This window comes from Pyrus communis, chromosome 13 (genome assembly GCF_963583255.1).
Source record: "Pyrus communis chromosome 13, drPyrComm1.1, whole genome shotgun sequence".
NCBI lineage: Eukaryota > Viridiplantae > Streptophyta > Magnoliopsida > Rosales > Rosaceae > Pyrus > Pyrus communis.
The window spans coordinates 24,810,099-24,835,353 of NC_084815.1; the positions used below are offsets into that span (position 1 = coordinate 24,810,099).

The 25,255-nt window shown below is 36.7% G+C and overlaps 4 protein-coding genes and 1 non-coding gene across 5 annotated transcripts; 3 read left to right on the plus strand and 2 right to left on the minus strand.

Moving 5' to 3' along the window:
* Window positions 1-1,921: 1,921 nt before the first annotated feature.
* Window positions 1,922-5,226, minus strand: LOC137711972 (L-Ala-D/L-amino acid epimerase-like). The gene is made up of 7 exons (XM_068451122.1): window positions 4,684-5,226; window positions 3,542-3,652; window positions 3,244-3,460; window positions 2,751-3,084; window positions 2,564-2,625; window positions 2,395-2,467; window positions 1,922-2,263 (listed from the first exon to the last, which is right to left on the minus strand). Coding segments are annotated over exons 1-7 (1,269 nt in total). The 5' UTR covers window positions 5,155-5,226; the 3' UTR covers window positions 1,922-2,262.
* Window positions 5,227-8,271: 3,045 nt separating this feature from the next.
* On the plus strand, window positions 8,272-9,662 carry LOC137711967 (reticulon-like protein B9). Its single transcript, XM_068451118.1, has 5 exons — window positions 8,272-8,422; window positions 8,556-8,736; window positions 8,828-8,969; window positions 9,079-9,148; window positions 9,258-9,662. The coding sequence occupies exons 1-5, from the start codon at window positions 8,305-8,307 to the stop codon at window positions 9,425-9,427; spliced, it is 681 nt and encodes a 226-aa protein (XP_068307219.1). The 5' UTR covers window positions 8,272-8,304; the 3' UTR covers window positions 9,428-9,662.
* Window positions 9,663-12,049: 2,387 nt separating this feature from the next.
* On the plus strand, window positions 12,050-12,130 carry TRNAL-CAG (transfer RNA leucine (anticodon CAG)). The gene has a single exon. It is a non-coding gene; the product is annotated as a tRNA-Leu (tRNA).
* A 1,057-nt stretch (window positions 12,131-13,187) lies between these two features.
* LOC137713095 (uncharacterized) lies at window positions 13,188-15,540 on the minus strand. The gene is made up of 4 exons (XM_068452349.1): window positions 15,169-15,540; window positions 14,479-14,874; window positions 13,854-14,265; window positions 13,188-13,661 (listed from the first exon to the last, which is right to left on the minus strand). Exons 1-4 carry the CDS (start codon window positions 15,416-15,418, stop codon window positions 13,460-13,462), a joined length of 1,260 nt encoding a protein of 419 aa, XP_068308450.1. The 5' UTR covers window positions 15,419-15,540; the 3' UTR covers window positions 13,188-13,459.
* A 6,503-nt stretch (window positions 15,541-22,043) lies between these two features.
* On the plus strand, window positions 22,044-25,129 carry LOC137713434 (uncharacterized). Its single transcript, XM_068452724.1, has 5 exons — window positions 22,044-22,742; window positions 23,738-23,890; window positions 24,126-24,215; window positions 24,352-24,507; window positions 24,608-25,129. Exons 1-5 carry the CDS (start codon window positions 22,137-22,139, stop codon window positions 24,749-24,751), a joined length of 1,149 nt encoding a protein of 382 aa, XP_068308825.1. The 5' UTR covers window positions 22,044-22,136; the 3' UTR covers window positions 24,752-25,129.
* Window positions 25,130-25,255: the final 126 nt, after the last annotated feature.

The window sequence follows — 25,255 nt, forward strand, 5'->3', positions numbered from 1 at the left end:
TCTGTCCACAATCGTAGCACTTGCCCTCAAACCTTTTATTATTATGGGACTGACCACGGTTGCCGTGATACTTCAGAGCTCCCCCTGGTCGAGAACTCCCTCATCCTTGATGACCTTTTTCCTTGTCACCATTTCTTTTAGATCCACCATCAGCATGCTGCTTAAAGCTACCTTTACTTTCAGTGTAGAGCGCTTCATCCTCACCTTTTAATGAGACCCCTCCTATTTGCTTTGCCAAAGCTTCTTGATTGGCAAGCAAATTCTCAAACTTAACAAATGATGGTTGGGTTGGCCATCCTTGTACAACGGCAACGAAGCCTCGATATTCGAGTCTCAATCCATGGATAATTATTCTTTTTATCTTGGATTCTACAGTGGCAGCACTAGGATCTAATTCAGAAATTTCACAACAAATAAACTTTACCTTGTGGAAATATTCAGCAATCGTCATGTCTCGTTGGGCCACCGATAACAACTCGTTCTCGAGAAGCTGCAGTCTTGTATCGTTCCTCTTTGAAAATAGTGTGGCAAAGGTGTCTCACGCTTCTTTTGGTGTCTTGGCCTTCCGTATGTGCTCCAACATGTCATCTTCAACTGTAGTTTTTAAGGCAAACATGGCCTTACCTGCCTTGATCTTCCACTTTCTCAAAGTGTTGCTGGTGTCTTCATCCGGCTGCGTAACTTCATTACCGCCAACGACATCCCAAAGATCTTGGTCTTGTAGGTAAGACTCCATGCACGTCGCCCATGTGCTGTAATTTTTGTTGTTCAACTTCTTGATTCCTCCAACAACTTGAAGGTCTCCCATCGTGTCGGTAGAGCTTCGATAAGCCGAACAAGATTAACCAATAATCTTGCGAAGTACTAAACTTCTCATGATTCTTGAAAGCTTCACTATAAACGGTCCTTGATCGTACCTCTCTGATACCAATTGTTGGGGAAAAACTTAGAGTACACAACTCTAACACAAGTGTTGGAGAGACAACACAAGTAAACAAATTACTTGTATTACACACACAAAATATTACAACACACAAACTCTCAAAGACACACTTTAGAAGCAATGACACTCACTTTCTTTCTAGAGACAAACTCTAGACCACTCACACTGCTCACAAGACTACTCCTACTTCTCACTCTCACTTAGTCTTCTTAATTGATTCTTACTTCTTTTTGGTTGGTTTTTTTTTTTTTTTTTTTGTTGATACAAATGGTGTGGATGCCTTCTCCTTTTATAAGCATGGATGGAACCTTGGAGAAGCATGGACACATCATGCTAAAGATATCTAGATAATTCCACTAACTTCCTAAGCTAGAATTATTTACACTAATCTTGCATGTTGGTGGAAACCCCACCATTCTTCTAGACTCTTCCACCAACTTAAGAAACAACATTCTAGTCCTTTCTACAAATAATTACTTTAACTTGGATAATCTAGCTAACCAACTTCAATGAATGTTCTAGAATTCTTTATTCTAGATTTGTGTAGGTCTTTCAATGAGATGGGGTTGATTTCTTTAACATTGGCTCATTAGTTTTTGTAAGATGGGTTAGTGGTATGGACTAATGGGAGCCGTGAGATTTGAAATAAGTAGTCTAGATTACTCAGTCCGTCGGATCCAGACTGCAAGATCTGAAGAGGATCTCGATTCCCGGTCGGAACTAATCTACAACCAGTTGCATGGTAAAATCTCTTGTAAGTGGGAATTGTAATTAGGGAAGCATCATTATCCGTTAAGTGTTCATTCAATGATTCATTTTCTTGTTCTGCAGAAGCCTCTGGTTCCTCTAAACAAACAGCCTACCGAGCTTCATATACTCTTTAATGGTAGAAAATAAACCGAAAATACGCCATTGAAGTTCTTCAAATAGTACAAGGATTATTATTCAGATTCAGAAGTTCTCTTCACAAATACGATAGTAGCAGCATTCCTTCCGGGCACTGACATACATAATTCAAGAGCGATATCTAACGACATATTACACAAGGTACAGCAAGACGTGACGAATGGAAGTTCAAAAAAATAGGGGGGGCAAATAGACTCAAAAATGGATCCACATTGCCTACTTACACAGATCAATCAGCTAAGCAATTATTTACAATGCGTGGAAATTTGCAATGCCGAATGCTGTTGTGGTCTATGAATTCAAATGTTTCATCTGAAAAAATACGACAGTATTTGATGAAGCTCCATTCCGGGGAGCTTTTTCTCCGCCATCAGATGCTGCTCGGAGTTCAAATTGTTGAGTTGCAAGCTTCGTCTGTGCAGAAAGATCGACATGGTTAGAGTGACAATGGATAACAATGAACTCCTCGTTAGTTGCATTTGCAATAACATTTCTCCGACTGAGAGTTGGAAACAGAATCAGACTGCAAAGATTTTGCGACTTACCAAGCAATATTGTCCCAGTGCAGAAATCCACCATGGCCTCTAGCATTTCTGAACTTATAAACCGCACCCGAAACTAGCCACAAAACGGAAAAACATAACCAATTGCTCGATGTTAAGCATAAATTACGGATGGCAAAATGTCTTGAAAGTTACAGAGAAATGGCAATACCTTCGTAACCCTCCAGAACCGGATCTTCTGATAGCAGCAAGGGCGTGTCTAGGTCAACAAACCTGTACAGAATACAAACACTTACTGAAGGATTTGGAAATAGAAAGCGAAAGAATTTTGGGAAACCAACAAAACCAGCAGGAAATGCAAATGATTTATCTTTTATGGAAAGGATAATGATACTTACTTAAAGCACCCCATGCCAGCAGCAAGATGGCCAGCAAAACCCATGGCCAGTCTAGTCTCAACCATACCACCAATCATCAAATTCAATCCCGCTGCCCTTGCTAACTCGATGATTTCAAGGGCTCGAAGAACCCCAACTTTAGCAAGTTTAATGTTAATTACATCGGCAATATTTTCTTCCACTATTTTCTTAACATCAGCTAAACTTCGACAGCTCTCATCAGCTGCAACTGATACTCCATATTTGTCTTTCGCAACGCGGTAAACATTTCCGAGGCCTTTCCAATCATCTCTATGGACCGGTTGTTCGAAGAGAAGAGGACTCACTCCCACCTCTGAAAGGTAAAAAAAAAAAAAACAAGAAAATATTTCAGAAACTCATTTGTAGGTTTTCACCATGAGTGTTTTGTTTACTTTTCTAAGGGAAATCAATATGCTGTTTGCAGACACACAGGCTAAAAATGGTAACTTTGCCTTCTCTCCGCATCATTTACCATGTAATTTATCAAGAACTTGGATAGCTTCGTTGGAGTTATATCCTTCGTTAGCATCCAAGATAAAATAGCAATCGGGGTGAACAACACGTATAGCTTGAAGGACTTCTATGTCTGAATTCAAATTCTTTCCCACCTTAAGCTTTAAAGTTTTAAATCCTTCTTCACGGTACTTTGAAGCCAATGTAGCAGCTTCTGCTGCAGAAACAATCGGAATCTGCGCATATAAAGTTCAGTCTACTTTTCACTGAATAAAGCAAAATTTTAACTGCCAGAGTTACTTGAACAAGAGCTTAACTGTTATATCAGTAGTTATGGTGTTTGAAGCTCCACCAAACAGTCTCCACAAAGGGACACCGATACTCATTGAAACTGCATCAATTAACGCCATCTCAACTCCTGCCCTAACCTTCAATTCCAATTCAGCGAAAAAAGATTTCGGAAACCCTTAATAATGCTATTACATAAAGACATCAAATTGCTAAACAAGTGCTGCTGATTTTCATCAATAATTGCACCTGGTTCGCGTGATCAGGATAAAAAAGCCAATCAAAACGCTGACTTGAGCAAACCAAGTTTTGTACACTAGTCCCACCCCAACTCAGCTAAAGCCTAAACGTTACACAGTTGGGGTGCAAAATGTAAACTTTCCTGGAACATCACTCTAACAACTACTCCTATTTCCTCCATTATTTTCCCCTACATTTTCTCAGCAAACAAACAAAGGATAAGATCTTTATACCCAAATTCCAACTACATTCAACACAAAAATTGTTCAAATCACCAAACAACCAAACCCAATCAAAATACAATACTCAAACACCAAAACCAACAAATAAACCATTTAATCTAACAACTACTCGCTTCCACTTCTCTGTTTTCCTACATTTTCTCAGTAAACAAACAAAAAGATAAGACTTTTACATCCCAATACCTACTCAATTAAAAGCAAAGGTGTTCGATTGTCAAACACCAAAACTAACAAATAAACATATAAAAAAGTGTAAACTTTCCCTACAAGGACATCATACTGCTAAACAAATTCTGCTGGTTGTGAACAAAAACTGCATAAGATTCGCGTGTTCAGGATCGAAAAGCCAATCAAAATGCTGACTTAAGCAAAACAAATTTTGTACAAAGCCAATAAAAAGGTAGTTCTTAAAGCAAAGGAAAAACTTGCTCACACTAGTCACACTCAACTCAGCTAAGTCTGAACTTTCCCGGGAAAATCATTCACTCTAACAACTACTCCCACTTCCTCTATCCTTTTTTCCTACACTTTCTCAGCAAACAAACAAAAGATAAGATCTTTCCACTCAGAGTCCTACAAAGCTATCCAACTCCAGCTAAATTCAACTGCAAAGTTTTCCCATATCACAGTAAAAAGTAAAAACCCAATCATGTAAGTGTAAAAAGTAATCTTTCCACTCATATACTCACAGAAGCAAACTCATGTCCAGGAAGAATTCCACCAATCTCCCCCAAAACCGAACCCAACGTCATCGCCGGACTTCGAAGCAAGAACTCGCAAGCTTCCTTAGCCTTAACCATGGCAGTATGCTGATCCTCTGCAGTCACAAAGGGCAAAATCGGAGTTTCACCCCAGCCCACGCACCCGTTACTCAACTCAACCCGGACGGCCACATTCTCCACCCTCTCCAGCCGCGAAGTCGCAATCGTGAACGGCGCAGTTAGCGGCACGTTCAGCGGCCGATTCTCTGCTCTCTGCACGTTCAACGTGAACGTCTCGAGCAGACTGCTGAACCCAAAAGTGGTAGGGGTGGCCAGAGCCATTTTTGGGGTGAATTTTGAAAAGGGTTTTGGTTTTCTGGGGTTTCGAGCGGAATGAGGAGCAAAGCAGAGGAGCAGAGAGCTGAACGGTGAGTGGAGAGAAAACCCAACTGAGCCCATTTGATTGGGATTCGTGGTGTTTGCTCTTTAGCTACGGATTTTCGCGGTTCTGACTTCTGCAGAAATCTGATTGGTTTGTGAGGAGGATCTGCATATCTGCACATGTTGTTCTTGGTTGCATAGACCTTTAGCAGAGCAGAGTACGACTGGAGGCAAATTTTTTTAATTCAAATTTCGATGTTTTACTAAATTTTTTATGTCCGATTATTAATTATTTAAGCCAATCTTTGTCCTTATGTCTTTCTGTGCTGACGAAAGTGGCGGATGCATGTGTGTTTCCCTGGTTTTTTTTCCCCCAGCAAACTCGTGTCGTATAAATTTTTTGAAATATGAGATATAGTGTTTTATTTTGTTTTAAAATTTTTATTTAAAATTATAAATATCAAAATCTAATTGTTAAAACGCAGGGTTTATTTTCTTTAACAAAAAAATTTAAGGTGGGGAGAGCTGCTCAATTTCAGAGCCAGAGCAGGGTTTATTTAAAATTATAAATATCAAAATCTAAATGATTCTGGCATTACAAAAACGGGTTGCAAGTAGTGTTTCAATCTTTTCTTTTCTAGGTAAAAGAGCCATATCTTTGAAAATTTGTTCAAAAAAAACCCAAATAATTCTTTAAACTTATTAAAAATTATCAGTTTCGTTTTCAATATAAAATTCGAATTTATTATATTCAATTTCTCGTTAATTAAGTTAATAGTATCATTTTTTTTCTCTTATAAGCTCTTAATATTGCACACATATAGCAAATCTGATTGTCTTTTCAAAATTAACTCTATACAATGCTTTTTCTTAAAAAAAAAAAAATAAGTTGTTAATGAGTTTAACAACTTATTTTCAAAAAAAAAAAAAAAAAAAATTGTTTAGCTGCTTAGTTTTCACCTAAGTAATGATCCAGTACTAAATCGACATAACACCCTATTCGCTCCAATATTCCTCGCCTAAGTGTGTCCCTTCGATGTGCCCAAAGGTACTTTGTGGTTGTGGATTAGAAGTGTTATTATATATATATATATATATATATATATTCTTAGATGTGTTAATTAAATTTATTAACTAATTTCTTATCAATAAAAAAGACTAATCAATTAATTGGTCTCTGAGTATGAAGTTGACATCCCAGCAACGACGATAATTTCTTGATGGAGTTTTTTACCACCTGCAAAAGTAGGGATAAAAATATTTGCAAGAGTACAAAGTTATCGTAGTATAGCAACTTAAGCAAGGTCATTTTTTACAGGAATTGAATGAATAATTTATGTTAAACCCAAATCTTAATTAATTATTTGAAAACAGAGTTTAGAAAAGGGTGATTTTATGACCCAAAATATTAAAAACGAATTTAATTAAAAATAATTAAATAAATTGGGAAAGTAAAGAAAACAAAAGAAAATAGTTTGAAAATCTATTTAAGCACTAAGATTCCGCCATCACTCTAACAATCTTATGTAATTCTTCCAATTACTTATGAATTACCCATGCATATTTTGAAAGTTAGGTTTTCCTAAAGTATGCCCTACTTGAAACCTCCAACATAGAACATATATCTAACATGCAACCCCCGTCCATGGTGTCCATATCGAATGTGAACATGCAAGATTCGTTAAGTTTTGTGAAATCCTTTTGAAAAACCATATAAACCTTAAGACGTGTCGTCCATCTTAAGAAGTTACACGTATTAACCACAAGAAGCCTTAGTCAATTTTAGGGACAATCCTCCCCCAGAATTGCATCAAATTACTTTTCTAAATATCCTAATGGTGGCCAATCATGAAGACAATTAGATGGTTTCAAACACGATGATTAATAACTCAAAACCTACATGCATAATATCATAAGTAAATTGAAAAGAAACTACATATTCTTGCTAAGGCTCGTGACATCGTCCTAGCAAATGGAATTAGTTACGCATAATCATAAAACAAAATATTATTAAGAACATGGATATAAAACACCTTGTAGGTAAAAAGTCTGAAATTCTCCAAAAATAGTATGTGCGTTCTCTTCTCTCTCCCTTTGTAAAAACCCTAATGGCTAAAAAGCCTTATTTATACTAGTACAAAATAAAATCCTTACTATAAAAGGTCTTCTAAAAACTAGGAAACATAATAACTTTGAAACTAGGAAACATAATCTTGATCAAATATGGGAAATCTGCCCTACCACAAATCAACCACATTTCTGGATTAGGGCTCCAAAACATGGCCAAACCGGCTAGAATTAAAGCTTGAGATGTCCCGAACATAATTGCACAAGGCCTTAGACCCAAAAGACATCATTTTGAATGCCAAAAAGCCCAAATAAGTCCAAAACGTCAGTTTGACAGCATTGCAAAAAAGTCGAATGACACACAAACATACTCCAATTGTAATCACTTCAAGTTGAAAGACACACGAGCATCCTCCCATTGTAATCATTTCAAAATTCATTCATTTCATCACTTTTTGCTAAAAAAGAAGTTGAATGCCCTACATTGAAAATATAAGTCAAAGTTATCAAATTTCTCACAAAATAACTAATAAATTAATACTAAAATTAGGATAAAATATATAATATATTATCATTCATGAGTAGGATAAAGTTGCCAAAAGAACAAAATATGAATGAATGATTAATTTATGGGGCTGATCGACAAAGTTGTAGAGCTTTGGCATTTCCTGCTTTGCCAATAGTGCTCTCTCTCGCAAAAAAATAAAAAATAAAAACACTAGAAACTACATTTTGAGTTTCTAATTATTGTTGAGCCAACTTGATTAATACAAAAGTGTGTCGAGTTAATTGGTCAGAGCAGTATGTTCGTCTATTTTAGTAAGTACAATTCTCCCTTACAGCAAATTAAGTTAATTTAGAATAACACTTTGTAAAAGTTTGATGAAAACGTTTGCTGGAGGCATCGATTAGGAGAACTAGTCATCCAAGACAAGATCAGTACTATTCTTTTCCAATTGTATCTAGCGGGCATGCAAAGCAACCTTGAAAAATATTTGAGCTAATTCCCCAAGCCATTCCTTACTTTATACAAGCTTACTTGGCCACCAAGCTTAGAACCCCTCACATAAATCACGATCATATTTAAGTTGGTGATGATGAACATGTATCATCAATTAACAACTCTCATACAAATAATTAAGATTAATCAACTCAGAAGGTATGCATAGAAAGTCGGGATTAGTGTATTCGTCCGATTCTGATGACAACGGTGAAATCCGTAGTGCAAAGTTATTCGGACGTGAAAGGCCGATTCATCATGTTCTTGGAGGCGGAAAAGGTATGTAATGTTCATTTAAACTGGCATGCATGCTAAAACCCTAATTGGTGATCTACTAATTACCCTTGGTCATATGGGGATGAATTGAACCTGAAAGATCATAGATTAGTAATTAATCGCATTAATCTTGCAGTTGCGGATGTATTGTTGTGGAGGAACCGAAATGTATCAGCTGCGCTTTTGGTTGCCATGACGGTAATCTGGTTTCTTTTCGAGGTTGCCGAGTACAATTTCATGACACTCCTCTGTCACATTTCGATTTCCATATTGTTGATAATCTTCATATGGCGTACGGCTGCAGAAATATTTGGATTGTAACGTTCTTGATCTCATTCGCTAACTAACTCTTATGATATCAGCTTTAGTTTTATTTAAATTGATTAATTAACAAATTAATCTACGCAGTCGGCCGCCTATGATACCACAAATGATATTACATGAAAACACATTCAGACAAGTAGCTTCCACTGTCCATAAAAGATTAAACCACTTCATATCAAGGGTCCTTGACGGTGCAAGTGGAAGAGACTTCCCATTCTTCTTCTTGGTATATTCGATTTTTTTCGACTAATTAGCAATCAATTACCGCTTTTGATTAATGAATAAACTTTGTACCAATTAACAGAGTTGACCACTCATTCTCTCTACATTTTCAGACAATCATCTGTCTCTATATTTTGTCTGTGATCGGAACCTATTTCAGCTCTCTGAATCTTCTTTACTTGGGTAAGAAGTTTTATCATCTTGTTCTATATAATATATGTGTGTGTGTATACGTATATGTAAAGGAAGGGTTAACTGATTGGCGCTCTCTTTTGCTTGCTTGCAAATGAAGGGTTCATCTGCTTGGAAACGCTACCATTCCTCTACGAGCGATTTGAGGAAGATGTTGATCATTTAGCCGGAAAAATCAGCACAGAGATAAAGAGATCGTACAGAAAATTTGTTTCTCAGTTTTTCAACCAAATTCCTAGAGGTCCAGTGAAAGACAAGAAAATCAGATGAAACTTTCCGTGGACTATTTACACCATGGAACACATGTATCACTCACCGTGTGAAGATTTGTGTAAATAAAAAGCATTATATATATATATATATATATAACTGTATAATATATGTGTGTGTGTATCAGTATATCACTACATTGATTCCATTTGATTTGTTGATCACTTTAGCCTTCGTGAAATGGTTCCCACCTCCCATTTTCTTGGCTGAAACGGAAAACATTTCCCGATCAAGTAAATATATATCGAATTTCGTACGAAAAAGGTCAGATTGAGCCGTCCTAGTTTGTACACTATATATCGACACATGCATGCACGATGCAGCAGAAGCAAAGGCCACCTGGATATATACAGTGCGGCTTCCTCAAGCTCTCTAATATCTGCTCCACTAATAATTGTAATATTGTTAAGTTAATGGATCATATTTACATTCTCAAACATGACTGCTGACTAGATATGACACCACAGTGTAAATGTAGTAATTAAGTGGGGTTCTCTAAGATGGATCTCAAGATAAGGGCAAATTATTTGAGTTTAAATCCTTAATGGGATACCATTCTTTCTACGCTCTAGCTAGAGATTAGATTTGGACTAATTTTAGCCTTCCCAAGTCAAAATCTCAAAAAAGGTATATTTATCTTTTCTTAAATTATTGTACATTATTGGAAGATGGTGGCCATTTGGTGATGATGATCCCTATGGAAGTGCTGAGTGCAAATTGAATAAAGTGGAGGTTCTACTATGCATCAGTGTATGAGATGAATAAATATTATATTAGATATTTAGTGGAATTTGCAAGCTTCGATTAAAATATTTAATCTAACGGTTCATCAAAAACTCATTGGTGTACTTTAAAAGGTCAGAGTGTAGAAAACACATGTACTAATGCATTACTATTACAGTGAATGATATGCTTTGATTCCAACATTTTAATCTAGTCGTTCATAAAAATAGGGCATCACATACACTAGTGTACGAATGTATGATATGCATTAGTATTACAATGGATGGTTGGGTTTGTATGTTTGATTAAAACACTTCAATCTGCCTGTTCATAAAAGCATTGTATCATATATATAACAGTGTATTGTAGAAGTTTAGAGAACAGAAAAGACAACAACGATTTGGCTGTCACTATCTCCGATGACAATTCAACTTCCATACATATATATGATCAACATCGTGACAAGGCCAGAGTGGGATGTGAATGCAATTCCAACAGCCCACCATCATAATTTGTAGTGTCAAACTCTGATTTCTGCTTTTTTTGCCTGCCAATTCCACGACGGCAAACGGACAAGAATTGTCTGCCCTCGTGCCCTCCTATTTGTGTGGTTACGGTTAAGTCACATCAACATTTTATATTACTATTTATTTTTGTCTTATTATCTCTATAAAAAAACAATATAAAATGTTGATGTGGTTTAATTGTGACCACACAAAACAGGAAGGGCACGGAAGGACACCGAAAATGGAAGAACAGACAATCCTTGTCTACGGCAAACACCCCAATTAGGATAATCACGTACAAAAAGTTAAAAAGTAAACACGCGCACACACAGATCCCACTAAGAACAAATCATTCTACTTGGAATATTGACTTTAGAACAATATTATTAATTCAAGAAGCCTATGTATAAAGAGAGGGATGTTTTTGCTAGGGCATTTTCATTCAACAACTTGTAACACACACAAACACAAGAGATAAAAAATACTAGATGGTGAGAGTATGGGGAGAGATAAGTATAACTGATGGTGGTGGTGCTAACTGGTTAGTGTTGTGGGCAGCTTTTCTCAGCCTTTGCATCGTCTCCACCGTGGTTTTTTCGTGTGCAGGTGGTGTAGCCAAAGAGAAAACCACAGCAACCGATACAGAGTACTACGGCGGTGGATGCGCTGCCGGCTGCGGCGCAGCATGTGGTGCATGAAATATCCATCTCTTTACAATATCTAATCATTAAAGTGCGAGAGGTTTGCAACTTCCAAAATTAATTTAGAGAAAATATATTAGATTTAACTTCTTAGTCAAGTTTTGTATCAATTGACATTGTAACCCCATTCAACAATACAGAAGTGATCAATTTCGTTGCTATTTGCATCAGTCTTTCCTTATTATCTTGAATGCCGTAGACTATTAATTATATGCACATTGTAATGGGGAATTCGGTTTGATGGTTGGGAAATATTGAAGTCGCGACAGATTGCAACTATAAGGCATATCTTTGAAGACAAAAGTTGGTTTTAGTTTGAAGGGTTCGATTGAAAAGACTTAATTTTGGTTTGGGTATTGCGTGTTTGTTTGGGATTGCTTCTTGAAGGGTTAAAAACACTTTTTAATATTTAAAAGTGTTTTTCACTCTCGTTTTTCTAGGCTTAGAAGTGATTTTGAGACAAATATTTGTCATATGCTATTTCGAAAAGTAATTAAATTTTAATAAGAAAAGTGAACAAACAAATTTTTTAACTTCTTACACACCTCGTATTAATCATGTTATTTATATTTGATTTATTTAATTTGATGACTTAAAAGAAATAGGGTATGAGAAACTAAAAAATAAGTATTGGAATCATTGGGGGATTTGAATAAAGTAAAATATGACAAGTGTAGATGTTTGTTAATCATGTCAAGATGGCCGAGTTGGTCTAAGGCGCCAGTTTCAGGTACTGGTCCGAAAGGGCATGGGTTCGAATCCCATTCTTGACAAAAAAAAATTTTATTTTTTTTTCAATCTACATTTCAATTTATTCATAAATAATTCGAATTGCCTTTCAACTTATTCATTAATTTGAAACATCATGTGTTCGACATCCCGATAAAATGATAGTGTAAATTACTGATATAAACTTAAATTAACGTTTTGTATGCTGCAGTGTTGACTTTTTGAGCTGCCATGGAGTATTAAAGCATGTAGTACCACTATGTGCCTTACCAGGCATAATATCCAAATCAATGTCCGAAAACGAAGAATAAGATGTGTACACTCTCTTCCCAGCTGATCCACAATCGCAGTGCCTTACGTGCTGCGCCACGTGCGATCCAACCTTGCACGGTACCTTGATGCAACACCAGACAACGGTTAAAGGGCAAGAAATGCACAGCAAGCAGGCACTGCAGAGAAACTCGGTGGCTTTTCGCTCCGTTTCGCCTTTCGTCCATGCGAAGAAGTGTAACTAGAAACAGAACGAGAATTCGAAGGCCTTCCAGTGTCTATCTTGCTTCGTTTGGCATCTAAGGATTCGTTCAACCTAGCTTAATGTTTGCTGTTACTCCTTTTCTAAGGTTGCATCAACTTGGTGTTCGGGGTCGACTTCTTTATCTTCCTTTTTCCTCTTTTCTGTTTTACTTTCTGTACAAGCTTTTCACTTTTTATCATCTTCGTAGAGCACTTGCAATATGCTCCGGCCGCCTTCCAGGGTGCTAGGGTCGTCAAGAACCAACTGCCTTGCAATATCGAAAGGCAAAGCAAAAGGGGAACTGCGCGCCGTTGCAGGACCAGCAGGGAGGGGGGGAAGGAAAGGCAGAAACCTTCTCAACCCTACGATGGTTCAGGTTTCTTAACTTTTCCCAGTTTTTAACGCCGGATGATGTTATTCATGAAGTAGCAGAATCTTATTTCAAACCTATCGTTATGCAAGAAATAGGAAAGACTCGGATTCCAAATTGAGGATAATCTATTTTCCTGGTGGAAGCAAAGTTATGAAGCAACTCAACGGTAGCACATTAAGCTAACAGCGAAAGATCTCGCTGAACCAGAAAGATGTTAAAAGCATTGCACATAAACTTCAAAACAACACTGATCTTAACAGGTTATACATCCATGTGAACTTTTCAAGGACTAGAAGGTAAAGCAAACGACTGCCAACAGTAGCAACTAGCAAAATGTATCTATCCGTGCACCAAATATCCATTTGGGGGTATAGACTATTGCAAAATAATAACCTTGGAGCGGGGGTCAACCAATTAAAACGCTGAATGTCAAGAAAATATCATCCCAGATCAAGAAACTTATTTGAGCTGCTAGAATTCAAAATCTCAAGCAGGTACTGCGCTCTTTCCTTGCAATCTCATGGTCTTGTTGTGCAGCCTCTCCATGAATGCGGGATTTGCTCTTAATCTCTCCTTGACATACGAAACTCGAGCATCCTCAGCCAGTTTGTTAGCCTTCCCAGCTTCCTCAATAAGGGAAAGAAGTGTCCTAAGGCAATCCTTTCTATTTTCTTCTCGGTGTTCAAACCTTCACATGAAATTACGGAAATGCTAGTTCAGTTCAAGTAATAAAATACACAATCAAGAATACCATTTTGTAACTTGGAAGTGTTAGGATACAAGCACTGCGCTCTGAACAACAATCAACCACTCTAAGAACTCCCAATTAATAATGAAAATGATAATAAAGAAAGAGGGATGCAATTTCTGGTTGACTTACCTCTCACTAGTAATTGTAAGCTCATCTTTCCCTGGATTGTACCGCTTTCCAACCAAGTCTCTGAGCCGACGGAATTGATGCTTTGAAAGCCCGAGTTCTTTCACTGTAACAGACAGTTTCACTTTTCTATTCTTGGGATGCCAGGAATCACCACCAGGAGCAAAGACTACCCGTGTTTGCCACCTAAGGATTGGCCCTTCGCCTGGTGGGTCGGCTAGATCCTTCTTGTCAGACACATCAGCCTCATCAAATTGTGGGGGGCCGTCGGCTTCCATCTTCTGCAAATAGTCCATGACAATCTCATCCTCAAACTCCTTGAACAACTCATAAGCTTCTTCAGGTTGAAGCTCCCCTCTTTCACACTTATCCCCTAAGTCATTGAACTTCTCTTCTACCTTCCTTTTCATGTCATCTGAAGAAGACAAATTATATTACACATTATTCAAAACAAAACAAAGAAAACGCAGGTTTGAATCAAAAAATGCAACTTCGGTGACATTTAAACACTTTGGTAAATTTGAACACTTTGTGGGCAGATGCCGAATTGTCATAAAGCTTAACACGTGCAGATGCCTAAATGTCATAAAGTTTAACACACAAACATCCAGCAACAATATGTGTATACCTGGCAGGAGCTTATCCCAGCTAAGCATATCCTCGAGAATCGCCTCACACTCCTTTGTATCCTTCATAATGCCGTGCTTAATTGCATCCTCAACAATATCATCCCACTTCTTGGCATCCATGTTGAAGTACTCATCTTTTGACATCCTATTCATGACCATATCCTTTGCGTTATACAAGTCATCAATCTCTTCATCCGTGTCGTACAATTCCTCAAAATCCGATTCAAACTCTTGGTCCTTAACATCATCCAATGGCTGCATTTGCAATTCATCTATCAGCTCATCATCTGTTTCCTCGTGCTTCCCAGCCAATCTCCTCTGCAGAATCACTTCAAGTATCTCAGGGAGCGCCTCCTCATCACCCTTAAAATATTTATTTATCCGCTCCTTCAGCTCTATAAAAACCAAAAACGAAAATTTCAAATCACCATGGTTCTTAGCTTTATAAATTTAGAGGGCAAAAGAATATAAGTTACAAATGTCACTTAAATTCAACAAATTTGTCCCTCCCTGGCACTAAACACTGAACCCAATTAGCCAAAACATTCAACTAATCCAATTTCCATCAAATTATTCACACTTTCATCATATCAAATGAAAAAATTACAGACCCAGAACCCCAAAAATCCACAAGATCAAAACTTTAATCTTTGGTAACAAAAAACTTGAAAAAATAAGAGTTGGGTCACCTTTGTTATTGACGTCCTTGACTTCGACGGAGGCATCTTTCTTTTTGGTTGGGATCAAGCTCGAATCAGCAGCCGGATTGGGGCCTTCGGCGGAGGAGTCGCCGTCTGAGGAGAAGAACCGGCTGAGCAGGGACCGAGTCGAACGGGCGAGTGGGACGAGTGAGGGGGTAGGATTTGGGTTGAATGTTTGAGGAGAGAGAAGGCGATTGCGAGTGCAGAGAGAGAGATTGCTCAGCAGAGTTCGTCTCATGGTTCTTTCTCTCTCTAGGGTTTATCAAAAGTTGGGATTTTTGGTTTCCTGTAAAATGCTTTGCTTTCTTTCCATAATTTTCCGAGTTTCTGCTGCTGAATGCTTTTTCCCTTTTTGCCCAACTGAAAAATGCAATCTAAAAATAATAAATACAAAAACCCCTTTGTGTAAGAAGGGTAGATGAGTCATTTTGTATGGAAATCTACTTATTTTACCCATTTTAATCCAAGGTTGGTTAGATTTTGTAATTCATCACAACGGCCAAATTATTTTTCAGGTTCCCTAATTGTTTATCTTTATCACGCCCTTGTTTTGGACTAACAATTGACATGGAGATTATGAATCGATAAATGACCAGTGGAATCAGACTCTGCACTCACAATTTATTTAGTGCTGCAATCTGCAAGCAACAATCATCATTTGGGTCTCTTTGTTTGGCTTGTTAAGTGTTGCTTTTAAATTTTGGCAACGAAATATTTGACGTGTTTATAGAGGAAATAATTTTATTGTGAATAATTATAGGTAATTTTTACTTTGATAATCTTCCTTTTTTTTTTCAATTAGTTTTGTTAGTGAGGAATAACTTGAGATGTTCCGGTTTAAATTTATTTTTATTAATTTTGTTCAATTAGTCTTAAATTAATCAAATTGCGATTGTTATTTGCCAAAATATCAGAGAACAGCAAAACAGACATAAAAATTTCCCAGAAAACCCAAAATTTATAGTTCTCAGAAAATCTGAATTACCTTCGTTACTGAGACATCATCGTCTCCTGCACCATCCTCTTTCGTTTGCGACGGTGACTCGGTCGAGTAGAAGCTGAGTCTGGGGCGAGTCGAAGCAGCGAGTGGAGGGCCGAGTTGGGTTTTAGAGACAGACATTTCTAAGCAGGGATACTGATAAAATGGAAGAAGAAGAAGACAGAGTTATGTGGGCCTCTCGGCGGACTTGGACCATCAGGCCCAAATGAGTTACAGGCTTTGAGTGGGAGAGTTGGACATAATATTGGCTTCTCTTTTTTTTTTCTTTTTTTTCTTTTTTTTTTTTTTTCTCTCTCTCTCTCTTCCTTCGTCTTATTTGATAAGGAACTGATTTTCGAACTTTTTTTTTTCTTTGGCACGTTTTGTATTTCTGCTCTGAGTTATTCTTTAATTAGTCAAATTTAGAGGCTAAAAATAAACATTAGTGTACTTAACGGAAAAAAGTGTCCATAAAAACGCAAAAAAGTTTTTTTTTTTTTTTTTTTTAGCCGAATCTGGTAGTGTGGGTGTGTAACTAAAAAAAATTTAGGGAATTGACAGATTAAAGTGTTCGTGTCAGTTATATGTTTTATTGATACAGCTTCTCATCTCATCTATGCAGTTTCGCTTTTTCCATTGTTAAAAGAAATCCGAGTTTGAATCTAATTCCGTTATTGATCAAAATTCTCAATTGTTTCATTATAAAAAAATAAAAAAAGTAATCCATAAAAAATTATTTTAACAAAAATCACTAATCTATGATTAATATCTATTCCTTTTTTCTTTTTTTCTTTTTTTTATTTTTTTTATTTTTTGTCTCTTGAAATTTAAATATGTGTATTGGATGTGGCATGAGTCACACAAACTCACTATCTTATTTTCAATTCAATTGACATCATTGCATATAGTTATTCGTCTCGGATTCAAAATTTATCTTCACTAAATTATTATAATAGTTTGAAACGCTAATCTCCTCTTTAATAATGTCATCATGTTCTTTTTAAAATATCTCTATCTATGATATTTTTATTTAATGAATGAATGATGTGACATGATACTTGGAAATTCTTTAGAAATTAAGAATAAAAATAGAGATCTTAATCTATATCTTAACGGCTTTAGTTCTATAGTTTTATACCCTTAATTTCAAACGTAATTTTGTCCTTCCTGTTTGTTTTATTCTTGTAATTAATCATTCAGTTAAGTGATTTAGATAGTTAACATATTGCTTTCTATTAATTAAAAACCCCTAAGTACATAAACCAATTTTTTAACGCGTTGCTTGTAGCTGAGTGTTTTGACCTCGAAAAATGGTTTTTCAAAAACTATTTTTGAAACAACGCGGGTTTGAAAATGGGCACGGCCATTGGCCACACAAACGGATCACAAAAGCTGATTTGTGCTTTATCTTAAAAGCAGATTACAGCTTTTGACGATTGACTTTTCTTTGCTTCTACTCTTGTCTTGTGCTTTACACTTATATAATTAAGTTGCTGCTGAGAAAAGCACGGTGCTTTTTTCCATCAGAAGGATAATATAATAGTTAAATGGGAAATGTTCACAGAACTCTTTTAAAAGGAACTCTTGGTGAATTCTATGTTGTTTTATATTTTTAGAATAATATTTTATAATATTAACAATTAAATTGACGTTAAACTGTGAAATTACAGAAAATGTATCGAAAGTTTCATATTTGAGAAAGTACCTTAACATTCCTCATAGTTAAATACCCTCTTTCTATAGCATAAAACAAAACTTATTCCTAGTGGTCCAATCCTAATATATTAACAATGAGACTAATCCTAAATGTCACATCCCGACCCGAGCTCTTCCAGGTCCCTGACTCGACTTCGTCGTAGCATGATATTTTTCGTTTTGGGTCCCGACCACAGCTTCACTGTTTTGTTTATGGGAACTCACACCAGAACTTCCCAGTGGGTCACCCATCCTGGGAATACTCTCGCGCAAACTCACTTAACTTCGGAGTTTCTACGAAACCCAATGCTAATGAGCTCCCAAAAAGCCTCGTACTAAGTAGAGATGAGAATATACATATAAAGCTTACGGATCCACTCCCCTGAACGATGTGCGATGTTACACTAAATTTAGACATTAAAAAATGCTTAATCATGCATTTACATTATGTTCAACTCTACATGATCGACTCCCAAACTACCAAGTTCTTACTAGCTACTGAAGAATATAGTGGAAGCACCATATATGCTAAAGAATCCTGCCGACGAGTATGAGTCAACTCGACCTCCTTCTCGTGCTGCGTGTTTAACTGACTAGAACAACAAAGCATCATTTTCTTTGCATTCGAGTTAAAATCTTATTTAGTAAATAAAATATCGTCTTTTAAAAACTAAAGCAAATTAATGTATAATCATGACTAAATATAAAGACAGAATAATAATTTTTTTCCATCATTAGACAAGATAATGAAATCAAGACCTTTTAACCCGTAAATTGTGGTGAAAAGCTCAACAAATGGCGTACCACGTTCTTTTTTTTTGCCACTATTTTGTCTGTTTGGAGTTGGACCCATGAGAATCTTCGACTACAATTTTCATTCAATTAGGTAATGAATTTCTGCTTTTTAGCATGTTACCAACACAGGTCAATACACGATATATTATTATATAAATAGAAAAAAGTTTATGTTTCTTTCTACTTGTATAGTGATATATAGAACATGCATCCGTGTTCCTAGCATATTAAAAAAAAAATTCTAATATAAGCTGCAAGCTATCGAGCCTTTGTTTATTCGAGCGATGTTATAATTTAATTTAACATGGTCATTCTTTCTAATTCGAGTCCAAACCAAAGCGTCACGGATTTTTTCAAAAAGAAGAAAAGCTAAATATACGACGATGTTGAGTTGGTGGTGGAGAAGGATTCATGCAAGCCACCCGGTGGTGTAATACATAGTGAGTTTAGTTCTGGCTCGAATTTCACATCCATGAAATAAGGTGCTCAATCTTTATAATAATTAGAAATCATTACGTGAAAAATGATTCAAAGTTAAATAAACAAAACACTGCTCTATCAAACTTGATTTCGTCAAAGTTTGCAATGTCTTTATAAAACCAAATAGAGGAACTTCTTTTCTCAAATGGCACTCAACTAGCGGAGTCACTGGGTGGGCTTCTAAAGATGCCTTGGAAATTCTCAAAATTAAAATTTAAAAAAAAAGAAAAAAAAAAGGTTTTTCTAATAATTGCCTTAAATTGTGATTATTAAAATTAATATCAAAACCATATTGTCCCCTATGGAGGTTAGAGAAGCCATCAGCCATGTGGACATTGGAAGGAACAAACAAATCAAAACTATATAATGTTTAGGGTTTTTAGCATGACTGGTCTCTGAAATTGGATCGTTTAATAAAAAATGTATATGAAGAAAATTCATGAATTTAGTCTTTGAAATTGAGACCTGCAAATCATTTTGATCATTTTGTTACAATTCCTCAAACCTTCTAATTAGTGTGGTCTCTTTTTCGACCTGCACCATTTTATGGGCTAAAAAGGACTCTGCATTAACATCATTCGTGGCAACCAATTCAACGCTGAGAAGGTTGTTCTTCTACTTCTTCAGCCATAGCTCTCAAATGGGTTTGCAACCAAACCATCAAAAACCCCATTGAAGAATCTGACTTTTAGTGTTCGTCTTCAGATTCTTCAATGGAGCAATAAACTCACTTGAGAGTTGAGAATGTCCTACTTCTAGATTAGATAGTTTTTTTCTTAAGAAAAATTGGATGTTTGTAATTTTTCTCATGAAAGAGCCAATTTAAGGAAACGGATTTACATACAACCCTTCGAGACTCATATGCCATCGTAACATCTTGAGCAAAATAGTCGTCACTTAAAAATACATATACTTTATCATATATTGCTTGGTTCATCACGTTTATCATAACAATTTTTTAATCACATTTTAAAATGAAAACATATAAAATAAATAGTGAATAAGAAGGATTACACTTAAATGAGAGAAAACTTAGTCAATGTCGTAGAAGATTATGCCAGCCGGGACTCCGATCACGGCTGGCAAAGCAACCTACTACTTTCCCCTGCTTAGAGCAATCGAAAGGAATCAGACCCCGATAGACCCCCCAGTTCCCCTATGAACACGAGCTAAGAAAACTCAGTTACTAGATAGCAAGGTAAAGCCGAAAAATGGAACAAGAAAACAAGTTGAAGAGAAGAGAAAACAGAAAATTTAGGAGACTGCAGGGGTGAGTTTGGCAATGTGGTGGTTGCGTTTATCATGTGATACAGAGCTTTTTGGTCAATTATCATGTGATATACATACATAGCAGAAATAGACATTTGAGTCAATTCTCTCATTTATTGCACGTAGACATTCAACAAATACTGGGGCTGAGTGGGTAGGGAGGATGTATGCAAATGAACTCGGATAGTGTCAGAAGAACTTTCATCCACCGGAAAAATTATCGTGGTACTGTGTGAATATGATATTGCGTGATTGAAATATAATACTATCACATTGTTAGACGCTGAAATTTGAAAACATCCCTTCAACTTCAGGCTTCAGTCAAAGTTAGGTCCTCTTTTGTCGTTATAATGTATGATATTGCGTGATTGAAATAAAATACCGTCACAATGTTTTGACACTGAAAATTGAAAACAACCCTTCAACTTCGGGCTTCAGTCAAAGTTAGGTTCTCCCTCACATGATTGAGATTGCAACTATTTGGCCTAAACTAACGCAAGTAGGAATCTTTTCCCTCCATATTTTCCTCCTCTCCAGTCTCTTCTTATTTGAAGGATCACGATTAAGCCACATTGATATCTTATGTTGCTTTCTTTATAGAGAGAAAAAAAAAGAATGAGAGGAGAGAAGAAGGGGAGGGAATTTGGAGGGGAAAAATCCTACTTCAAACTAACACGAGAACAAGAGAAACTTACGTAAAATAGAAATGCTAAGATGACAATGTTATAAATCTATTACACACTGTCGTGTAATTAATTCGAAACACCGATGCATTGACGTAATGAAATGAAAGATATGTAAAACCTTGTACAAAAATGATGAATTTTGACCTTGTGATTTCCAGGGGGACCATTAGAAATGGTGACCACGGTAACACACGGATCCGAACATACGAAGATTACATTTTTCTGTTGTATATATAGTTATATACTGGTCCTGTGTCCGTCTCCAAGCCTCAAACCACTGCACAAAGAGACACAGAGAAAAACATTAAAGTTAAAAAACCAATTAAGTAAGCACCAACTGGCCTTATAAAGCACAAAAGAAAAGAAAGCAAAAGTAGAAAATTTTACCCAGATTCCAGAGCCTCCTTTCAGACCTTTGTCCGCAATGTTTAATGGCATATGCCCTCAAAATCCAACATCAAGACAAAAGCATAGCCCTACCTTACCAACCCACGAAAGGGAAGCTCCCAGAAATAGTATTAAGCACTTTTGGATCGTAAAAATGCTGTTTAAACAAGTGTTGTTTTAAGAATTACACGTTAGTAAAAAAGGAAAATTAACGAAAAAAGTTTGAAAACTTTGAGTTTTAATCAAAATGATAAAAATGTGTTGTAAATGAATAATAGTATGAGTGATTTTTTAAAGTAAAAATATTATTTTCGTTAAAAATAAACAGTATCAAAAGTGTTTCGTAAAAACTACATGATAAAAACGCTATCTAAATAAATATTTTCTATGCTTATAGTCAAAGTACTTTTGAGTATTCTGACATAAAAAAACACTTATAACGAAAACATTTTAGAGTATAAATACTTTTGACAAAAGCAGTCGAAATACTTAATCTCAACAAATAAAAATAAAAAACAGCTAATGAAAGTAAAATCATATTCTATACTATATTTTTCTATATTGTCTCCACTAAAATTCACAACCCCATTATTCTTTGTCCCAAAACCAAACCAAAGTTTCCTCCTTTTCTCTCTATCTCTCTCCTTCTCTCTCTCTAGGCAACCATGCCTATTCTCACAGAGAGCTCAACAGCAGGAGCAGAGCACATGAAATGGAGAAGACCCAGAACCCAATTCATCCAACCCATTTCAGAAACGGATCCAGCCACCTCCCTCCTCCAATCCACCCGCTGTAAACCCACCATCTCCTCCCTCCTCCTCTCCAGCTTCACCACCACCACAACCACCAACAACAACGAAGCCCTACCTTCAAGCCTTACGATCAAGAAAAAGACAAACTTTCCCACGTCGACGTTCCTAGGCCTGGGCTGCGCCGCATCCGCCTCGCAGCAAGTCTCGGTGCCGGAGGTGATTCGGAACTCCGCCGATTGGAAGGGAAAGAAGGTGAAGAAGAAAAAGCAGAAGAAGAGCGCCGCCGCCAAGGGCAGCGCAAGCAATGAGAAGAATGAATACAGGGATGTCGGTGATGGTGGGCCCACCTTCGGTATAAATTCTGCAACTCGTATGGATTTTCAGGATGTTTGGTGCGGCCCCGGAATTGGGTTCTCGGCGGAAACTGCCGGCTCGGTGGATTGCGTGGTGGCGAGGAGGAATGTCTCCGGCAGAGGCAAGATTGATGCGGACAATAATAAGATGAGCAGCCACAGGGAGGTAAAAACAAAAAAGTTTTTACTTTTGCTGTTAATGCGGTCATTTAATGCTTTTAATTTATAATTTCTATGGGAGTAGATTTTTCTTTCCATTTTTTTTATTTTTCATTTCGTTCCGTTTGCGATTAAAACACGTAAATATTTTATATTAATTTTTTATAAAAAAGTAAAATAGCGGATGTGAGAAGAAGAGGTAGAAGGGGTTAAAAAAAAGAAGGGAGAGAATCTTAATTCATTTCTATTTTCACGTGCCGTATGGTCTGATGAATTAAATGTCATGATACGATTGGTTAAATGTATTTTTTTTAATTTTTTGATTATATTATTATATTTAACCTACCGAGTTGTGTTCCGAACACACCGAAATCTCTCTTTCATGAATTGGGATTGCTAGTTTTTTCCATTTTTAATTTTTTAATTAGAGCGGTATTGTAATCTAATAAAAAATGTGAGGGGATTTGAACTTGGGTATTTTGTTACTAGTCGATATTTTAAACTGCTCTAACTTACTCACGGGATGGAGAGGGAGGGGGAATTCTATTGGGTCTGAAGGAACGGACACACTGCCTTAGTCAACTAACTTGACTTTAAAGCTGATTTTCTGTAAATTTTCAGCTTCACAGGTTTATTATCTCATTAATTTTCCTCAGATTTTTGGGTAAAGCTAGGACCTTTTGATCTGTTTGGTTTTCTCATTTTTCTTGGGCACTTAAGAGTTGCCTTGAATTTACAATTTGACACCCTTTGATTTTCTCCTAATAAGTGCACGTATTAATTTGCGTAGTTTAGGATCCGGCCCAGTTTATAATCCCACACTAAACGGGATATATAATTATGATTAGATTGTGTTAATCTTCTCAGCTTTCGTATTAGGGTAGGACTTTTCTTTGTTTTTCTCTAAATACTGAAGTTAATACCAACTTAATATTCTGCTCGTATGATGTGTTCATTCTTGTTTCATCTCTAATTTATTTGGTTGATTAATCTTGTTGGCAGCGTCCTTGTTCAGCAAGGCGAAACGTGAGCCCGGAAACCCTCTCGTTTCTGGATTCCGAACCGGATTTTGTCTCGAGCCGCCGTGAAACAGAGGTGTTTGGAAGTAGGTGTTTTCGGCATGTCCGGCATCCATCCCCTGAAGACCTTGCAGAGGTGATTTTTTTTATGTGCTGTTGCTTTACTCTTCTTTTGTTCAGTATGTCTCACCTGGTTTGGTGCTAAGATTTGGTTTGGCAAGCAATGTAATCAACTTGCACTTTGATGGCGGAATCATATTCGATTCAACGATGTAGTATTGCTGCATATCGTGATTTTTATTAGTCTTAATAGGGAATTTTCATAAAGAACAGATTAACATTCAATATGTTTCATGGTTTGGTGATCGCAGATTATGCTGTTTCAAAGTAGTCTTATGATGGGTGGAAGACTTGATAGATTTCGCGACTGGAGACTCGATGTTGATAGCATGTCATATGAGGTTACTTTTCGCAAACTAAATCTCTGTCTTTGTTCTCGAAACTTGATTGGGTTTTTGTTTACCTAAATTTGGGAACGTTGGCATTTCCGTATCTACATTTTCACAAATTTTTCATTTCATTTTTTGCGGATAACAGCAACTGCTTGAGTTGGGTGAGAGAATTGGTTACGTGAGTACTGGATTAACAGAAGATGAAATTAACCGCTGCCTTCGGAAGATTAAGCTTCCAATGTCAAGTGACGCGTCATCACATTCATCTGGGAAAGGAGATAGCAAATGCATCATTTGTCAGGTGAGTTTGGAACACCCTAGCGATTATTTCTGAGAAATCTTTATATCCTTTTTTCGGTTTTTTCATTTTCTTAACCCGTAATTGCTCGATGCTTGTATAGGAGGAGTATGAAGCAGATGACGAGATGGGCAAGCTGCACTGCGGACACAACTTCCACTTACAATGTATAAAACAGTGGCTTGCACAGAAGAATACTTGCCCATTTTGCAAGGTCGAAGCATTATCTAGATGCCAGGGCCGGTGAACTCTCTGTATCCCGTTCGGTGGTGGCGTTTTTCGGTCGCTGTTATTCCCGTCGTGTATAGATTTCGTCTCCTTCAATACACGGGCAAGTATTCATTCTTTGGTTTGAAGTTGGAGTTTCAGTGTTATGAAATTGAACAGTGGTCATTACAATCTCAAAATATAATTACACTCTGTTAATGTGGCTTTTCCTGCCTAATATGGCTTCATCGATTGCTTGAGTTTTCAAATGATGGTTGCTGTTGAGTGAACACTTCTGTTTATCCGATTTGTCGGGTCGGGTCGAACGGAATATTTGACGGAGTAAAGCATTTCCCAGAAAGATAATCTGGGCATTGGTTATGTACAATAAGAATGGGAAGCTTCCTTTCATGTTTGAGGGGGAAGTTCGTGCTTTCTTCTTTTAGCAATGTGCTAAGTATTTCATTAGTCCAATATTAGTTTAACGGCCTGTTTAGATTGTCTATGGATGAGTTGAAGTGCTTTTTCATAACTAAAAGTGCTT

Bases quoted from the DNA above. Each gene is read 5' to 3' on its own strand.
- LOC137711967 (XM_068451118.1), top strand. From the start codon at position 8,305: ATGCATAGAAAGTCGGGATTAGTGTATTCGTCCGATTCTGATGACAAC. The intron at 8,970-9,078 runs GTATATTCGATT...CTACATTTTCAG, and splicing joins ACTTCCCATTCTTCTTCTTG to ACAATCATCTGTCTCTATAT. The intron at 9,149-9,257 runs GTAAGAAGTTTT...TTGCAAATGAAG, and splicing joins TCTGAATCTTCTTTACTTGG to GGTTCATCTGCTTGGAAACG.
- LOC137711972 (XM_068451122.1), bottom strand. From the start codon at position 5,154: ATGGGCTCAGTTGGGTTTTCTCTCCACTCACCGTTCAGCTCTCTGCTC. The intron at 3,461-3,541 runs GTTAAGCTCTTG...TTATATGCGCAG, and splicing joins CCATAACTACTGATATAACA to ATTCCGATTGTTTCTGCAGC. The intron at 2,468-2,563 runs GTATTGCCATTT...TTTTGTGGCTAG, and splicing joins GGTTCTGGAGGGTTACGAAG to TTTCGGGTGCGGTTTATAAG.
- LOC137713434 (XM_068452724.1), top strand. From the start codon at position 22,137: ATGCCTATTCTCACAGAGAGCTCAACAGCAGGAGCAGAGCACATGAAA. The intron at 22,743-23,737 runs GTAAAAACAAAA...TCTTGTTGGCAG, and splicing joins AGATGAGCAGCCACAGGGAG to CGTCCTTGTTCAGCAAGGCG. The intron at 23,891-24,125 runs GTGATTTTTTTT...TGGTGATCGCAG, and splicing joins CCCCTGAAGACCTTGCAGAG to ATTATGCTGTTTCAAAGTAG.
- LOC137713095 (XM_068452349.1), bottom strand. From the start codon at position 15,418: ATGAGACGAACTCTGCTGAGCAATCTCTCTCTCTGCACTCGCAATCGC. The intron at 14,875-15,168 runs GTGACCCAACTC...TGGTTTTTATAG, and splicing joins CAAGGACGTCAATAACAAAG to AGCTGAAGGAGCGGATAAAT. The intron at 13,662-13,853 runs GTAAGTCAACCA...TTTCATGTGAAG, and splicing joins CTTACAATTACTAGTGAGAG to GTTTGAACACCGAGAAGAAA.